General features: G+C 36.7%; 1 protein-coding gene across 3 annotated transcripts in view; it reads left to right on the top strand.

The window, feature by feature from the left end:
- Positions 1-14,845, top strand: part of PLCB1 (phospholipase C beta 1) — a 668,292-nt gene that overhangs the window by 532,871 nt on the left and 120,576 nt on the right. For all 3 annotated transcript variants that reach the window (XM_023626130.2, XM_023626131.2, XM_070247468.1), the window contains exons 19-23: positions 2,828-2,982; positions 5,886-6,050; positions 7,334-7,433; positions 9,328-9,432; positions 10,460-10,569. In XM_023626130.2, coding sequence (XP_023481898.1) covers positions 2,828-2,982; positions 5,886-6,050; positions 7,334-7,433; positions 9,328-9,432; positions 10,460-10,569 — 635 coding nt within the window. The remainder of the gene's footprint in view (positions 1-2,827; positions 2,983-5,885; positions 6,051-7,333; positions 7,434-9,327; positions 9,433-10,459; positions 10,570-14,845) is intronic.

The following is a 14,845-nucleotide window of genomic DNA, read 5'->3' as shown; positions in this document are numbered from 1 at the left end:
TCAGGTTGATTAATGTTTTGTTTTATGGACGTTTGGTTTACTTTTGTGATTACAGCCTCCCCACCTCAGGATCGGATCCCTATTTACTCCCTATTTCTCCCATGGTTTCCTTTTTATTTGTCATTTAACCCTTTCATCCATCCAAATTTAATTTTGGTATATAATTTCAATAAGACATCAACCCTTTTTTATACTGAACTAGAATTAAAGCTTAATAGATGTAGCCTTTTGTTGTTGTTGTTAATTTTAGCCCATTTTTTCAACTTATATTCTTTTTCATTAATAAATTTACCTGCCTCCTGGAGCCAATACTTCACTGTTTTTATTATAATGTTTTATAATATGGTTTAATACCTGGAAGTGGAAATTCTCCTTCATTGCTATTAATTTGCAGTTCTTTTCTTGCCATTGCCAGTGGGATTCCTGCTCCAAATGAATTTAGTTTGTTTGTTAATACGTTTCCTTCTCCCCCATTGAAAAAAATAAGATTTTGATTAAAATCACATTAAATTTATAAATTCATCTGAAGAAAACTGACACCTTTTAATTTTCAGTTTTCTTATCATAGGAAGTACATTTTTCTCTACTTAAAAAATTGTTATATTAAGTACCTCAGCAAAATCACTTTCTTCATTAGTGGTCTAGTCTCCTTAGATGAAATTCTTTTTTATAAGTTGTTTCTTTTTTTTTTTTTTTTTTGAGGAAGACTAGCCATGAGCTAACATCTGCTGCCAATCCTCCTCTTTTTGCTGGGGAAGACTGGCCCTGAGCTAACATCCATGCCCATCTTCCTCTACTTTATATGTGGGACGCCTACCACAGCATGGCCTGCCAAGCGGTGCCATGTCTGCACCCGGGATCCAAACCGGCAAACCCCGGACCGCTGAAGCGGAACGTGCGCGTTTAACTGCTGCGCCACCAGGCCGGCCCCTAACATTATATTTTTAACAGATTGTTTCTGGATATTGATATTCATATATTTATTTTATAAATGATCATCTTCCTAAGCTCTTATAATAACCTGTTTTGCCAGTAGATTCTATCAGGTTTTTCAGATACACAATCACAATAATTTAATCACATCCTAACTTTTCCCCCTGTCTTAGTACTTTGCACTGACCAGTCTAGAATAATACTAAATAATAGCATGAAGACTGGGCACCTTTCTCTGCCTCCTGACACTAACGAAAATCTCATCATTGTGACACATTGAGTAGATGCTGGCTGTGACTTTCAGACAGATATTCTTTCACACATTAAAGGAGCACACACTTGTCCTAATCAACTAAAAGTGTTTTGGGAATTTATGTTGAACGTTATCAAATGTCTCTTTGACACCTATTGGGATGATTATATGTTCATTTCTTCTTTTGTGAGTAAACGTGATAAGTTATGTGAATAGATCTTCTAATATGTAATTATCCTTTTGTTCCTGCTATAAATTCTACTTGCTTGCTTTGTATTACTTTTCAGAACTTATGATTTGCTAATGTAATTTTTTAGGCTTCTGGAGTTAATTTTTTTCATATACGATAGGTCCATCATTTTGGTCTTTTGATACTTTGTCCAATTTTAGTATCAAAGTTATAACAGCTTAATAAAATGAGAGATAAAATTGTACTTATTTTCCCTACTCTAAAGATGATTTGTACCTGGAACTTTGAAATAATTCTATCATCACCTCTTTATTATCCACCTAAATACAGATGAGTCATGACTCAGACAATCTGGAACAAACGACACCTTCCCAGATTCCTTAAGACTTTAAAATGTTGGGGTCTTTTTAACCTTAGCAATTGCAATTAGTGTGGACATTTATTTCATACACTGAGTCATAGGAAAACTTTGACCAGTAATCTTTGTCTATTAGAAACAGGTCAATGTGTAATTAGATATTGGTGGTAAATAATCAAAGAAATTCAAATTTTAAAAAGGAAATCTTTTTTTCTTATAAATTAAAAAAAGAAGAACTGTAGCATCCACTCTTGGTGAGGTGTGGGGAAGTCCATTCTCAAAAACGTGGATAAGAGGGGTGTAAAGTGGTTTAAACTTTCTCATGGGCATTTTAGCAAGACTTGTCAAAAAGCTTTTCCAATGTGCACATCTTTTGACCCAGAAATTTCACTGCTAAGAATATTGTTAATGATGGCTTCTAAGATTTCACCACAACGCTATTCATCAAAACATTGTATGAAATGGTGAAAAATTAGAAAAGCTGTAAATGAGCCCAAAGAGGGGCCTGGTGTAACATTTATTCAAATATATCTGTGCAAAAGAATTTTATATGGCAGTGAAAATTAAAGCAGACAAATATTTAATGAAATGGACATATTGCATGTTCAAAATATATTTGAAGTAGAAAAACAGAATACACATCAATCTGTTAGCAGTGGTTTATCTCTGGATTTGGAGCTTACAGCTCAATTTTTTTTTCTTATCTGTGTTTCCTAAGTTTCTACAATGAATCAACATTCCTTTTTAAAATGGGAACAAAAGTGCACTGCAGGGCTGGCCTGGTGGTGTAGTAGTTAAGTTGCCTCCTCTGCTTTGGTGGCCCGGGGTTCGCCAGTTCTGATCCCTGGCCGGACCTACACACTGCTCATCAAACCATGCTGTGGCAGCATCCCACATACAAAGTCGAGGAGGATTGGCACAGATGTTAGCTCAGGGCCAATCTTCCTCAAGCAAAAAGTGGAAGATTGGCAACAGGTATTAGCTCAGGGCCAATCTTCCTCACCAAAAATAAAAATGTGGACTGTAATACAATGTTACTTGTTGCTCCAAATATTAGTACAGTGACAATAAGGTTTGTATCTTTGATATTCAGACCTGGCTATGCAAATAAATATGGGGATGTATGAATATAACGGGAAGAGTGGCTACAGATTAAAGCCAGAGTTCATGAGGAGACCTGATAAGCATTTTGATCCATTCACTGAAGGCATCGTTGATGGGATAGTGGCCAACACTTTATCTGTTAAGGTACGTACACCTCTATTATAAAATTGTGCCAAACAAGAGTCTTGAACATTGCCTATTTTGCGTAGTTTAGTCATTAAAAATTTAGTTGCCTGCAAAGTCTTCATTTCCTTCATGCACTTTTTTCTTTAAGGACTGAATCCGAATTAGTAGTTTTCAGAAGGCACACGCATGAGATAAAGAGACTGAGCGCCACTTTTTAACAGGATAAAAATTAGCCACTAAATCAATAAAACAAGCTGGTGAGATTCACCGTGGCCAATCCTTTCTTTTGTTGTAAATATCCCACCGTGAAATTTACCACAAAAATTAGTGACCCATATTGGAGAAATCATCTGGTCTTTTTTTATTTCCCATTAGTTCTAGAAAAATATCCACACTGAGAAAAATTAGAGGAAAAAAGTATTCTCTCAACAAATTGTGAAATATTGAATACAAGTCTCAAGTTACCATAGTGTGGCTTTCAAAACTCTTATCAGCGTATTCAGGCATTTAAAACGCAGAGTGATGATATTAAATAAAAGAATTGCTTAATAAACATGCTTCTGGCCCTAAAAAATTAATTCCAAATGATTTCTGCAGTCTTTGAAATTAATGTTACAGCAGATACCATTTCTTTTTAGCTGTGAGAAAATATTTTTAATACTATGAATGGGAAATCATTTTTATGAAGAGCTTTTTATGGGAATTCTCTAAGCTTTTGGTGGTTGTAGCTGAGTTTCATTTACTTGTTTAAAGTCTCATTTCTTTTCTGTTTAACTGGATAGCTGTAGAACTAGGAAAAGTTTTTTATTGGACAGAAATGCAATTTTCTGATTGGCCCTAAACCAAAGGCATATAAAAAACTGTGTTAAAAAAATGCTCCGTCACAGTTTCATTAATTTATAGCTACCCTAAGCTTGTTGAGCCCATTTTTACTTTAAAATTTATGTCACTTTATATCAAAGATTAAAAATAAAATTTCAATGAAGGGTCTCGCAATTTTATCTCTTGAAATTATTTCACACTGTATATCTGAAGAGTGGAGCTGGCAGCATTAGAGCTTCAAGATTATATTTATTTTAGGAAATTGTTTTCAGCTGAGGATGCTTCATTCCTGTCAAGTTTGACTAAGATAAACTCCTCAGCATCACACACTGATAAAACGTTATTTTTAGAATCCTTGTCCATGGTTGTGATAGTCGGGTCAAACTAATAATGTTTTGTCCTTGTTTGCCGATTCATCTTGCTTTGTACATGTGTGTCTGCTTATTTATTTTTTCCTGAAAATTCCACTGTGACAGTGTCAGGGATCATAAAATGACGCAGAGTCAGGAAAGAAAGTTGAGTTCCAACGAGTGTAAACTGCTGCCTGAGCCCAGAACGGAGACACTGTTCTAGAGATGTTAGTATCCTCTGAATGGACAGCCACCCTGCAGTAGAGGTCTGCCTTTAGCATTACAGCTAGAGACAAGAAGAGGCTCACACCCATCCCGCGGTGCCTTGGTTTTGATCCTCAGACATAGACTTTGTAGGACCAGAATGACCTGTGAGTTCACATGGTGTTCTGCCATCCTTTTTTACTAATGAGAACATTGAGGGTTAGTGTCATAACTTACTCAAGGACTTCTGCTTTAATCAAACACCTTAAGCACACAAAATCTTTGTGCGTCTGAATTCCCAGCGTGACTCCCGTAACTCGGAAGTTTCAAACATGCTGTAAAATGTCTGCTAAGTTGTCCTCATGTAGAATCTCATGATAAACAAAGAGATTGTTGCTGGCAAGTCCCATACACTCAGGCCAAAGAGAACATTCAGGAGAAATGAGTAGTCCTGGGCAAATTCAGACAGCCTCTTCCTCATGGCTTTCTCTTGAAGTTGTTTGGAATTCCTGACCACATCAGCATATAGCTAACTTTGGCCACACTCAGAAACTAATGGCCATTCTCAGGCCACCATTGTATCCAATTTCTGGCCCAGTCATGATCTTGGAACAGTAATTCTGTCCCCTTTCATGGACTTGAGCTCGGAAAGCTCCTGGCCAGCGGCAGCTTTGTCAACCAGACAACCCAGGTTCATCAGGTTTGCTCCGTCAGCACCTCTTTCCCCTGCTCCCCTCTCTGGTGTTAAAGCAGGACATCTTGTTTGCCTCCGGTAACCTTTACAACACCTGAGAATCCCTCAGATTCTGAAAACTGGATTAGAAAAAGAGGCAGACATGGGAGACATTTTGTGAATATGTGATCCATTAGTTTTATGGCCAGACAAAGGATACACGCAATTGTGTGGATGGCTAAAACTCGGTGAGGTTATGGGTGCTGATAAACTGGGCTTGATAGTTTAACATGAATATTTGGTTTTGTTTTTTTATCACTATTGTGGCTTTTTATTTAAAGTGCAACAACTCTGAGAACTGGAATAGCATGGAGTTCCAACAACTCCTTCAAGTTGAATTTTAGAAACAAGAGGAAATTTTTTAAATGCTAGAGTTTCTACTATATTATGCTTTAAATTTGTACTCTCAAATGACCTTTTATTTCATTTACAATCACGCTAAAATGATACTTTTTATCTTGTAACATTTTTAAGTATTTGAAAAACCTTTATACTCAGTTGACTCTAAAGATCCATCTTTAACATTTAATAGATGTATCATAACTACAAAAGCCTCAGTCTCATCAGACTCTCGATATTTGTTCATATATTTCGTCCTGTACAACTTTTTCTTGTTAATTGACTCCTTCTAACCTCAGCATTTTCAATATTCCTCTACCAACTCTTTAACCAAAAGAGAAATCATATTTCTACTCTTGCTTCTGTGTCATTTTGACTATGGTTCAGTATCCACCATCAGCATTTCTCCCTCCTTAAAGGATTCTCCTATATCGTGGTTATTCATTTACTGTTCCTTTTCTGTTATGTTCTAGATTATTTCCGGTCAGTTTCTTTCTGATAAGAAAGTTGGGACTTACGTAGAAGTGGACATGTTCGGTTTGCCGGTGGACACAAGGAGGAAGGCATTCAAGACCAAGACATCACAAGGAAACGCTGTCAATCCCGTCTGGGAAGAAGAACCCATTGTCTTCAAAAAGGTTGGTCTTGTGTCCTTAACATGAGATGTAACTGCATATCCCAGGTGTTTGACACTGAGAAAAAAATTAAATGAGCAATTATTTGCTGCTTAATTTGGGGATTTAAATAGCAATAGCATTTTCAAAGCTATCTTGAAAACTATTCAAGATCTCTGTGAATCACTTGTTTGGATTTTTAGAATTGTATTGTTAATCAATTCTAGTATACCTCATTTGGAGAACAGAATGACCTATTAATTTAATTCACATCCTCTCATAATACAAGTGATAATATGTTTGCATTGTCACTCAAATGAGGTAGAGTGGGAAGTCAAGAATAATATTAATTAAATTCAGAATCGCTAGCCACTGGCAGCTAGTCATTCTATCTTGTCCAGATTCTGATAGAGTTAAAACATTTGCATTCGACTAGGCCTTCTCTCTGCCTTCACCAAAAATCAAGTCTTCAGACATGCTTATCACACAAAGGACGGCGACAAGTCCAATAGAAAGTAGAGCAGACTTTCTTACCTACCCTTTGCTGTTATCTGGCCAAAATATCTACAAAGACAGCCTCTGCAAAGAGAATATCTATGATAAACATCTCTGTGCTCGCTTGTTTCATATGTTAATTGGATTTAATAATAGGGTCCACTTCAGAGGGTTATTATAAATATTCCCTAATACATTAAAAACATTTAGAAAATATCTGGCACGTTGAAAACAGTCAAATGTTAGTTTGCTGTTGTTATCAAAAATAAATTTTTAAGGATACAATTGGTCTCATGTTCTTGACCTGGGATATAACTGTTTACTCCACGTTTTACATTGAGGGAAAAAAATGAGCAATTACTTGTTGCCTAATTGGGAATTTACATATTTATAAAGCAATCACATTTTGAAAGCTATCCTGAAAGCCCTTTTTTTTCTGCTTTTGTTTTGAAAATGTAAAAGCAATTTGCTTTGCAAATATAATAGTGAAGGCTCAGATAGTGATAAGACCGCTAGCTGTATTTGAACATAGAACTGTTGAGAATGTTCACGTCGAAAGAAAATCGTCTATGTACTGAGCAAACTTCTCATTATGACAAGGTGAGAGAACATAGATGAAGCTGTATCTGTGGTAATGTTTCTCCTTTTGAAAATCGAAATTATAGAGCAGCAACTTAACTTCTTATCAATTAGCTAAGTAGAAACTTCTATTTGGATTTAGGGAAGCAGGGCTATTTGACTATTTACCTTTCTAATTCTTTCTTGGACCTGCTCGTTCTTATAACTACGTGCATCCTTAATGTCCCTATAAGGTGGTCCTTCCTTCTCTGGCCTGTTTGAGGATAGCAGTTTATGAAGAAGGAGGCAAATGTATCGGTCACCGGATCTTGCCAGTGCAAGCAATTCGACCAGGTATGGATAGAGTGGTGAGAAACTTTTTTTCAAAGTTGTAAAGAAAGCCATCGCTGCTTACATGATTATTAAAGAAAGATTTAGGAAGCTATATGCTGCTTTGTCGTGTTCTTATGTAACAAGGGCTATAAGATTATTTATTTAAATCTGGCAGTGTCACATTTTCGTGACATGCTATGGTATATCAATAAATTCTTGCCAAAATAATTAAGCGTAACAAACTATATGAAAACTCAGTGATTATAAGCGTTTCACCTTCATGCTCATGGGCCTGTGGGTTGGCAGGGTTTGGCTGGGCTCAGTCATGTAGCTGTGTTTGAGGCTGTGGGCTGGGGTTAGGTCTGTTCCTCTCGTGCTCATTTAGGGGGCCCTGACTGAAGGGGCAGTGGTGCCCACACTATGGACTTCTCATGATGGCCCACCGGAATGCATAAGAGCGAGAGTGACTCTGCAGATGTGTTTTAAGCCTCTGCTTGGACCACATCACTAACATCCCGTTGGCCAAAGCAGAAGTGCATGGCCAAGCCTCAAGTCAAGAAATCATGTTTAGGGGACAAATTTGAACAAATAATTCAAGCTATGACATACGGTTTTGTGGGGGTTTTTGTTGGTGTTTTGTTTTTTATTCAAGTATAGTTGACATGCAATGTTATATTAATTTCAGGTGTACAACATAGTGATTTCACATCTGTATACGTTACAAAATGCTCACCACAACAAGCCTAGTAACCATCTGTCACTATACAAAGTTATTACAATATTATTGACTGTATTCTCTATGCTGTACGTTATATTCTCATGACTTATTTATTTTATTTTATAACTGGAAGTTTGTACCTCTTAATCTCTTTCACCTATTTCATCCTTCCCTCCATGTCCCTACCCTCTGGTGACCACCAGTTTGTTCTTTGCATCTATAAGTTTGTTTCTGTTTTGATTTGTTTGCTGGTTTTGTTTTCAAGATTCGACATATAAGTGAAATATATGGTATTTGTCTTTCTCTGCCTGACTGTTTTCACTCAGCCTACTACACTCTAGGTCCATCCATGTTGTTGCAAATTACAAGATTTTATTCTTTTTATGGCTTAGTAATATTCCATTGTGTGTGTGTGTGTGTGTGTGTGTGTGTGTGTGTATACCACATCTTCTTTATCCATTCATCCATCAACAGACACTTAGGTTACTTCCATATCTTAACTATTATAAATAACCCTGCAATGAATGTGCAGGTACACATATCTTTTAGAATTAGTGTTTTCATTTTCTTTGAATAAGTATCCAGAAGTGGAATTGCTAGATTGTATGGTGGTTCTATTCTTAATTTTCTGAGGAACCTCCATACTGTTTTCTATAGTGGCTGCACCAGTTTACGTTCCCTTCAATGGTGCACAAGGGTTCCCTTTTTTCCACATCCTTGCCAACACTTGTTATTTGTTGTTTTTGATAATAGCCATTCTAACAGGTGTGAGGTGATATCTCTTGGTGGTTTTGGTTTGCATTTCCCTGATGATTAGTAATGCTGAGCATCTTTTCATGTGTCTGCTGGCCATCTGTACATCTTCTTTGGAAAAATGCCTGTTAAGGTCCTCCGCCCACTTTTTAATCAGCTTGTTTGTTTTTTTGATAGTGAGTTGTTATGACATATGGTTTTGAATTCTCTTTTGTGGAGAAAAACATGATTGGAAATGGAAAAAATTAGAATTGACATTGTTTTCCTGTCTGATGAGAAAAATAATACCTTATCACTCAAAACCATGTGATTAAAATGAGAAAGAAGTGTTCTGTTTGTCATCCAAAGTCACCTAAAATAAACACCTCCATCACATAGGTGTTCCTGTGTTATAACTAACATTGTGAAGAAAATGTGATACACAGTATTGTTGTCACCCTCCAGGCTATCACTACATCTCTCTGAGGAATGAGAGGAACCAGCCTCTGATGCTACCAGCTGTCTTTGTCTACATAGAGGTGAAAGACTATGTCCCAGATACATATGCAGGTAAACAGCATAACTCAAAGAGATATTTCCATCTGGGGTCATCCATATTTTTGTGGCTCAGTGGAAGGAAAACTGGACCAAACAAAGGCAGGAGATTCTGGTCTCAGAATCACCTCTATTTTTGTATGTATGTTTAGAGGTAGATTGCTCAAGCCTTTGTGGATAAATTTTAATTTAATTATTTAATTTAATTTAAGTATCAATAAAGTTTTGAGCATGTTTTTTCACTCTCAAGGGCCCAGCACTTCCTAAACCATGCTATCTGGTCCTACAACAGTCTATCTAGGCCTGTACAATGAATTTGCCTTCAGCCAGTTTTAGAACTCTGATCCTTTTCATGGTTGGAATCCTGAGTTTAGAGGAACCAACTTATGGCGATGTCAACCAGGAATCATAAATTTAAATGCTTATACTGCTAACTGGCCAGGGTGTAAGTTACTGGGGAGTGGTGGAGACTATGGCAAACTTGGAGCACATGCCCCATCCAAAGATGGCAGCCATAACTCACTCCAGCTGGCTAGTGCCATGTGCAAATGAAACCCATATTGCCAAACCTTTGGGTTGTTTTGACAGTCTTGAAAGCAGCCTTTTTATGTGAAAAGTCTCCACTTATTAAACATCATTTGGGCCAAATAGTACAAGTATGTGGACCATTGCTAGAGTGAAGGAATCCTCAGAAAGAAACTAAAGAATCTGGAGTATTGAGGCATCCTGAGTAGGAGCCTGTCCAGGTTGTCTCTCAGAGCTGACCTCACTTAAGTTCTCTCTTCTTGAGATTTCAGCAAAGAGTCCTGACTCTTGTCCATTTCCAAAATGTTGGATGGATGAGTGGATAGTTGTTTGGGTAGGTGGAAGAATGGAATTTGGATGATGAATTGGTGGATGGATAAGCGAGTAGATGGGTGATGAATGAATGCGTGAATGGCTGGGTGGATGAATGGATGGTTGGTTGGATGGATGGATAGATGGATGGTGGATAATCAATACCTCCAGGACCTTTGATTTAAAATGTCTCTCCTCTATTTAGATGTGATTGAAGCTTTGTCAAATCCAATCCGCTATGTGAATCTGATGGAGCAGAGAGCTAAGCAACTGGCTGCTTTGACACTGGAAGATGAAGAAGAAGTGAAGAAAGAGGTGAGAGGGTGTTCTAATCTTATGCATGGCATTAAGCATGGTTTCTACACCTAGTTGCTGGCTTTTCCTGTGTAACATCACACCTGAGGAGAAGAAAACAGCACACTGGAAAAACACTTTGTTGGAGTTCAGCATCATGTCACAAAACATCTAGATGACTGAATTTTTCATACTTCAGTCTCTTCTGGCATTCTGTGGCCACCACTGGCATCTGTCTTATTTTGTGACCCCCTTAAACAGTACATATGTTACTGTTTCAGGTGAAGGTTTCTAGGTGATTTCATGTTGATTAAAGGTGATTAAGGCACTTAGAAAAGAAGATGATCATCAAGTCATTTAGTACTTTCCTTTGTCTTTAATTTGAAGTGCAAGATTTTCAAAAGTGCTTTTGTGATTTCTTACGATACACAAAGTACTTAACACAATACCTGGTGTGGTGCGGGGAATAAACCATTTACTATTATTATTAAATTGTATATTTATGTATTATAATATATATTCCCAAAATAATCGGTGTATTATTCCAAATTACATGTCACAATGCAAAGAATAATTAAGGAAGGGTTTAGTAAAATTAGAAGTGTAATTTGTGTAGACATAAATTACTACTAATAGCATTCTTCTCTAATTAGAAAACAGGAACTCTTTAATCAACTTGATGTATTTTATTTTCTAAGAAACAGAAGTTCAAAGAATGCATTTCAAGTAAAATCACATGTATTGTCACTATTTAGAAACAATACTTTTCATGTCATCAACTTCTACCTATTTCTTGGCCAGGTTCTCCAAGGAGTAAGCACTCACTTGAAAAGAACATTTTAAGACACTACCAGTTTCAGCTTATACAGTACAGCAATTGAGCTAAAATCTCGTCATGGAACATTTTGCTAATGGTGCCTCAGAGAGACCATTTCTCTAATGATGGCAAAAAAGGTCATTCTAAGGAGTGGGAGACCTAGGGCCATTGACATTGCACGGGTCTTTTCACACATTGGTGTCATTTCAAAGCCTTCACTTTGCACCAGACATCACATATCAAAAACCTATTTGGGGAGAATGGAATACCAATGGGTATAAAAATACCGAAGTAGGGTTTTAGATCAACTTTATTTTTATTTCTCCTCTAAAAATGGTGAACAGAAAGAATTTTTAGTAAATGTACAATGTTAGATAAACTTAGAGAATATTTGAACATTTTCAGTTTTAGAAATAACTTTAGAGGCATTGACCATAGATTCCATATGGTCTAACAGAGAAAATACAACTTTTTTCCTTTGAAATGTCTAAACCCTTAACTGACCTCATTTTTGAAATTCGAGAAAAAAAAAATCATTTGCCCTTCCCATGTAATGCTAGGAAAGAAAAGTCATTTCACACCTTTGAACACCAGTGTGCCCTTTATCTTGTCTTGCAATAATGTAAGTTTGTTTGAATGAGGCCACCGAAAATAAGTAGCTGTGGTTTTCTCAAAAGAAAATTCGATCTAGGACATGGCAGGCACTGGAGACACTATTTTAGCAGCAAAGACTTTTTTAGTATAATCCTTTTAACTTGGTGGCTAGAAAGGTCATTCCTATTTGAAAATTAAAGACTTCATTCGACTGCAAAATATTCCCAGATTTGTAATAGTCTAATAAGTTATCTTCGTAGAGTAATTTGCAAACCAAATAAGTAGTAAAGTTGAAAATTCCCCCATACTTTGAACAATAGACATTTGTTTCAGATCATGTGAAAAGTTGTTTATATACATATATTTCCAACATATATCTATATCTGTATGTATATATAGATAGATAGATGTGTATTGTACTAAGGTACTATATAAACTTCATATATATATATATATAAAATTTGGAAATTAAGAAACAACAGAGATTTGAGTTGCTGGACTTATTTTGTCTTTTTAATGTCATTGTTTAGGGTGGTGGGTTAATAAAGTTGCCTAATCTGAATCATAACAAAGGCTTTATAATATTTATAGCTATTTCTCTAAATAAAAGTTCATATAAAAAATTTTAAAACATAACCAAAAGAAACAAAAAAGCTCGTAAGTAATCTTGCAGATACTGTTAACATTTTTGGTCTATACCCTTCTAGCATGTTTTCTACGTATATGTTTTTTTCTTGACAAAAATTCTTAATTTTTAAAAATGTTTCACAGCCCCAGTACCTTAATGTGGTTGTAGAGATGCCCAATGGGACATCAGTAAAACTTTTTATTTTCTATTTTTAAAATACACCTGTAAAGAGAAAAAAGTAAACATCCAATGTATTGATTACAAAATATTATGCGGTATCACTAATATCTGAATGCAATATTCGAACATGACTTGTTTTACCACATCAAAGAGGGCAGAAACATTCTACTGAGTGCTTACCATGTCCCCGGCACTCTTCTAAGCCCTTTAATGTATTAACACGCTTAAGTCTTAAAGCATCTCTATGTCTTAATTACTATTATTACTCCCATTTAAGAGATGAAGAAACTGAGGCACCAAGAGGTTAAATTCCTTGTCCTGTGCCAGGCAACTAGTAAGGAGCAGAGTTGAGATTGAAATCCATCCAGTCTTGGCTCCAGAACTCATGTTCTACACCAGCACTTCTAGAAGTCTTATGTGCAAACCAGGACATCGTAATAAAGTGCTGCTCCTGATTCAGTGGATCTGGGGTGGGGCCTGAGGCTCAGCATCTCTAACAAGCCCCAGATGATGGGATAATGCTCTTCCACAGAGCACACATTGAGTACCAAGGGTCTAAACTGAACTACATCACACTACCTCAATAACAAAGCTGTAATTTTCTAGTAACCTTTAACTAGGACTAGCCCTTCATTCATCTTTCCATCCTCTATAGCAGGTCACCTGGATGACTGAGCACAGAGTATAAGACCTTTACCTTAAATAGTAGCATCCTTTGAATTGAATTTTTTTGTTGAATCAAATGTCAACATTTCTCCCTTTAAAACACTTGGATATTATCAGAATTTGTTCTCTAACAAGTTAGGTTTAAATATGTGGGTTCTATTTCATTAGTTTGTACAGTGGCTGGCCAAAATACATATCTCCTCAACCCAAAACTTCCAAGATACAGAGGCTGCTTTCATTCAAGGCCAAAATTTCTGTTCTCAAGAGTTCCCTTTATTATCCACATATGCATATATAAGTGCAGGTGTGTGAGAGGCCTTCGTGGTCATTTTGATGTTGAAGAGGGTGAGTTGTTTGGTAACACTAACATTTTATTTACTCCAGGAGGCCTTCTTTTTAAGTTGTCAGACTCGTGTTCCTATAAGTGAGCTGAAATTTATCTAAAACAGTTTACAAATATTTCCTAATTCAGTCTCTGGCACCATGGGCATCTTCAATGGCATTTAATTATTGGGAAAGAGAAAGTTCCTATGGTCTGGTGTGAATTTCTCCAGTAAAATAACCCAACGGCAAAAAATCCCAAGTGGTACTCTCATGAGGTTACAGCGTTTAACTCAATAAGGCCTTGGGTGTCTTTTAATTTTTCCAAGACAGAAGCCTGAAATGTTATTCATGGTTCACGAGCTTGGTGTTGAAATCAAAGATGAGATGTACTGGTAATTCTGGATTCTCTTTGAACGAAAATATTCCCCCTCAAATAGTAAATTAGCAAAATATCAACTTATAAAAACAATAGTTTCTCAAAATCCCTGAACTGTAAAGCATCCTATAGAGTAGGAAGAGAAAGTTGGCCTTTTAGGAGCTGGCCTTTAGATAATCACACTGTCACTTTCATTTCTCTATGGCTTTGGAGTTCAGGGGGACTTTTCATTGGGTGCCCTGGATAAAACTGGTCCCAATTAGGCCAAACTAGGGTAGTCATCCTCACTTTCAGAAGAGGAGTGGGTGCTTATAATGGTAGAGTGACTTGCCTAATATCAATGGCCAATAAATAGAGGAACTAGAGTCTTTTTTTTTAATTTTTTTTTTTTTTTTTGAGGAAGATTAGCCCTGAGCTAAAGTCTGCTGCCAATCCTCCTCTTTTTGCTGAGGCAGATTTGCCCTTAGCTAACATCTGTGCCCATCTTCCTCTATTTTATTTGTGGGACGCCTGCCACAGCATGGCTTAATAAGCAGTGTGTAGGCCTATGCTCGGGATCCGAACCAGTGAACCTAGGGCCACCAAAGAGGAGCATGGGAACTTAAGTGCAGTGCCACTGGGCCAGCCCCTAGGGTCTTTTTAAATGAGATCCAAAGAGAAGAATATATATTCACTTGAGTTGAAACTACTCAATGATCAATTCAATTCAATT

Source organism: Equus caballus, chromosome 22 (genome assembly GCF_041296265.1).
Source record: "Equus caballus isolate H_3958 breed thoroughbred chromosome 22, TB-T2T, whole genome shotgun sequence".
Taxonomy (NCBI): Eukaryota; Metazoa; Chordata; class Mammalia; order Perissodactyla; family Equidae; genus Equus; species Equus caballus.
This window is presented reverse-complemented; position numbering and strand designations above follow the sequence as displayed.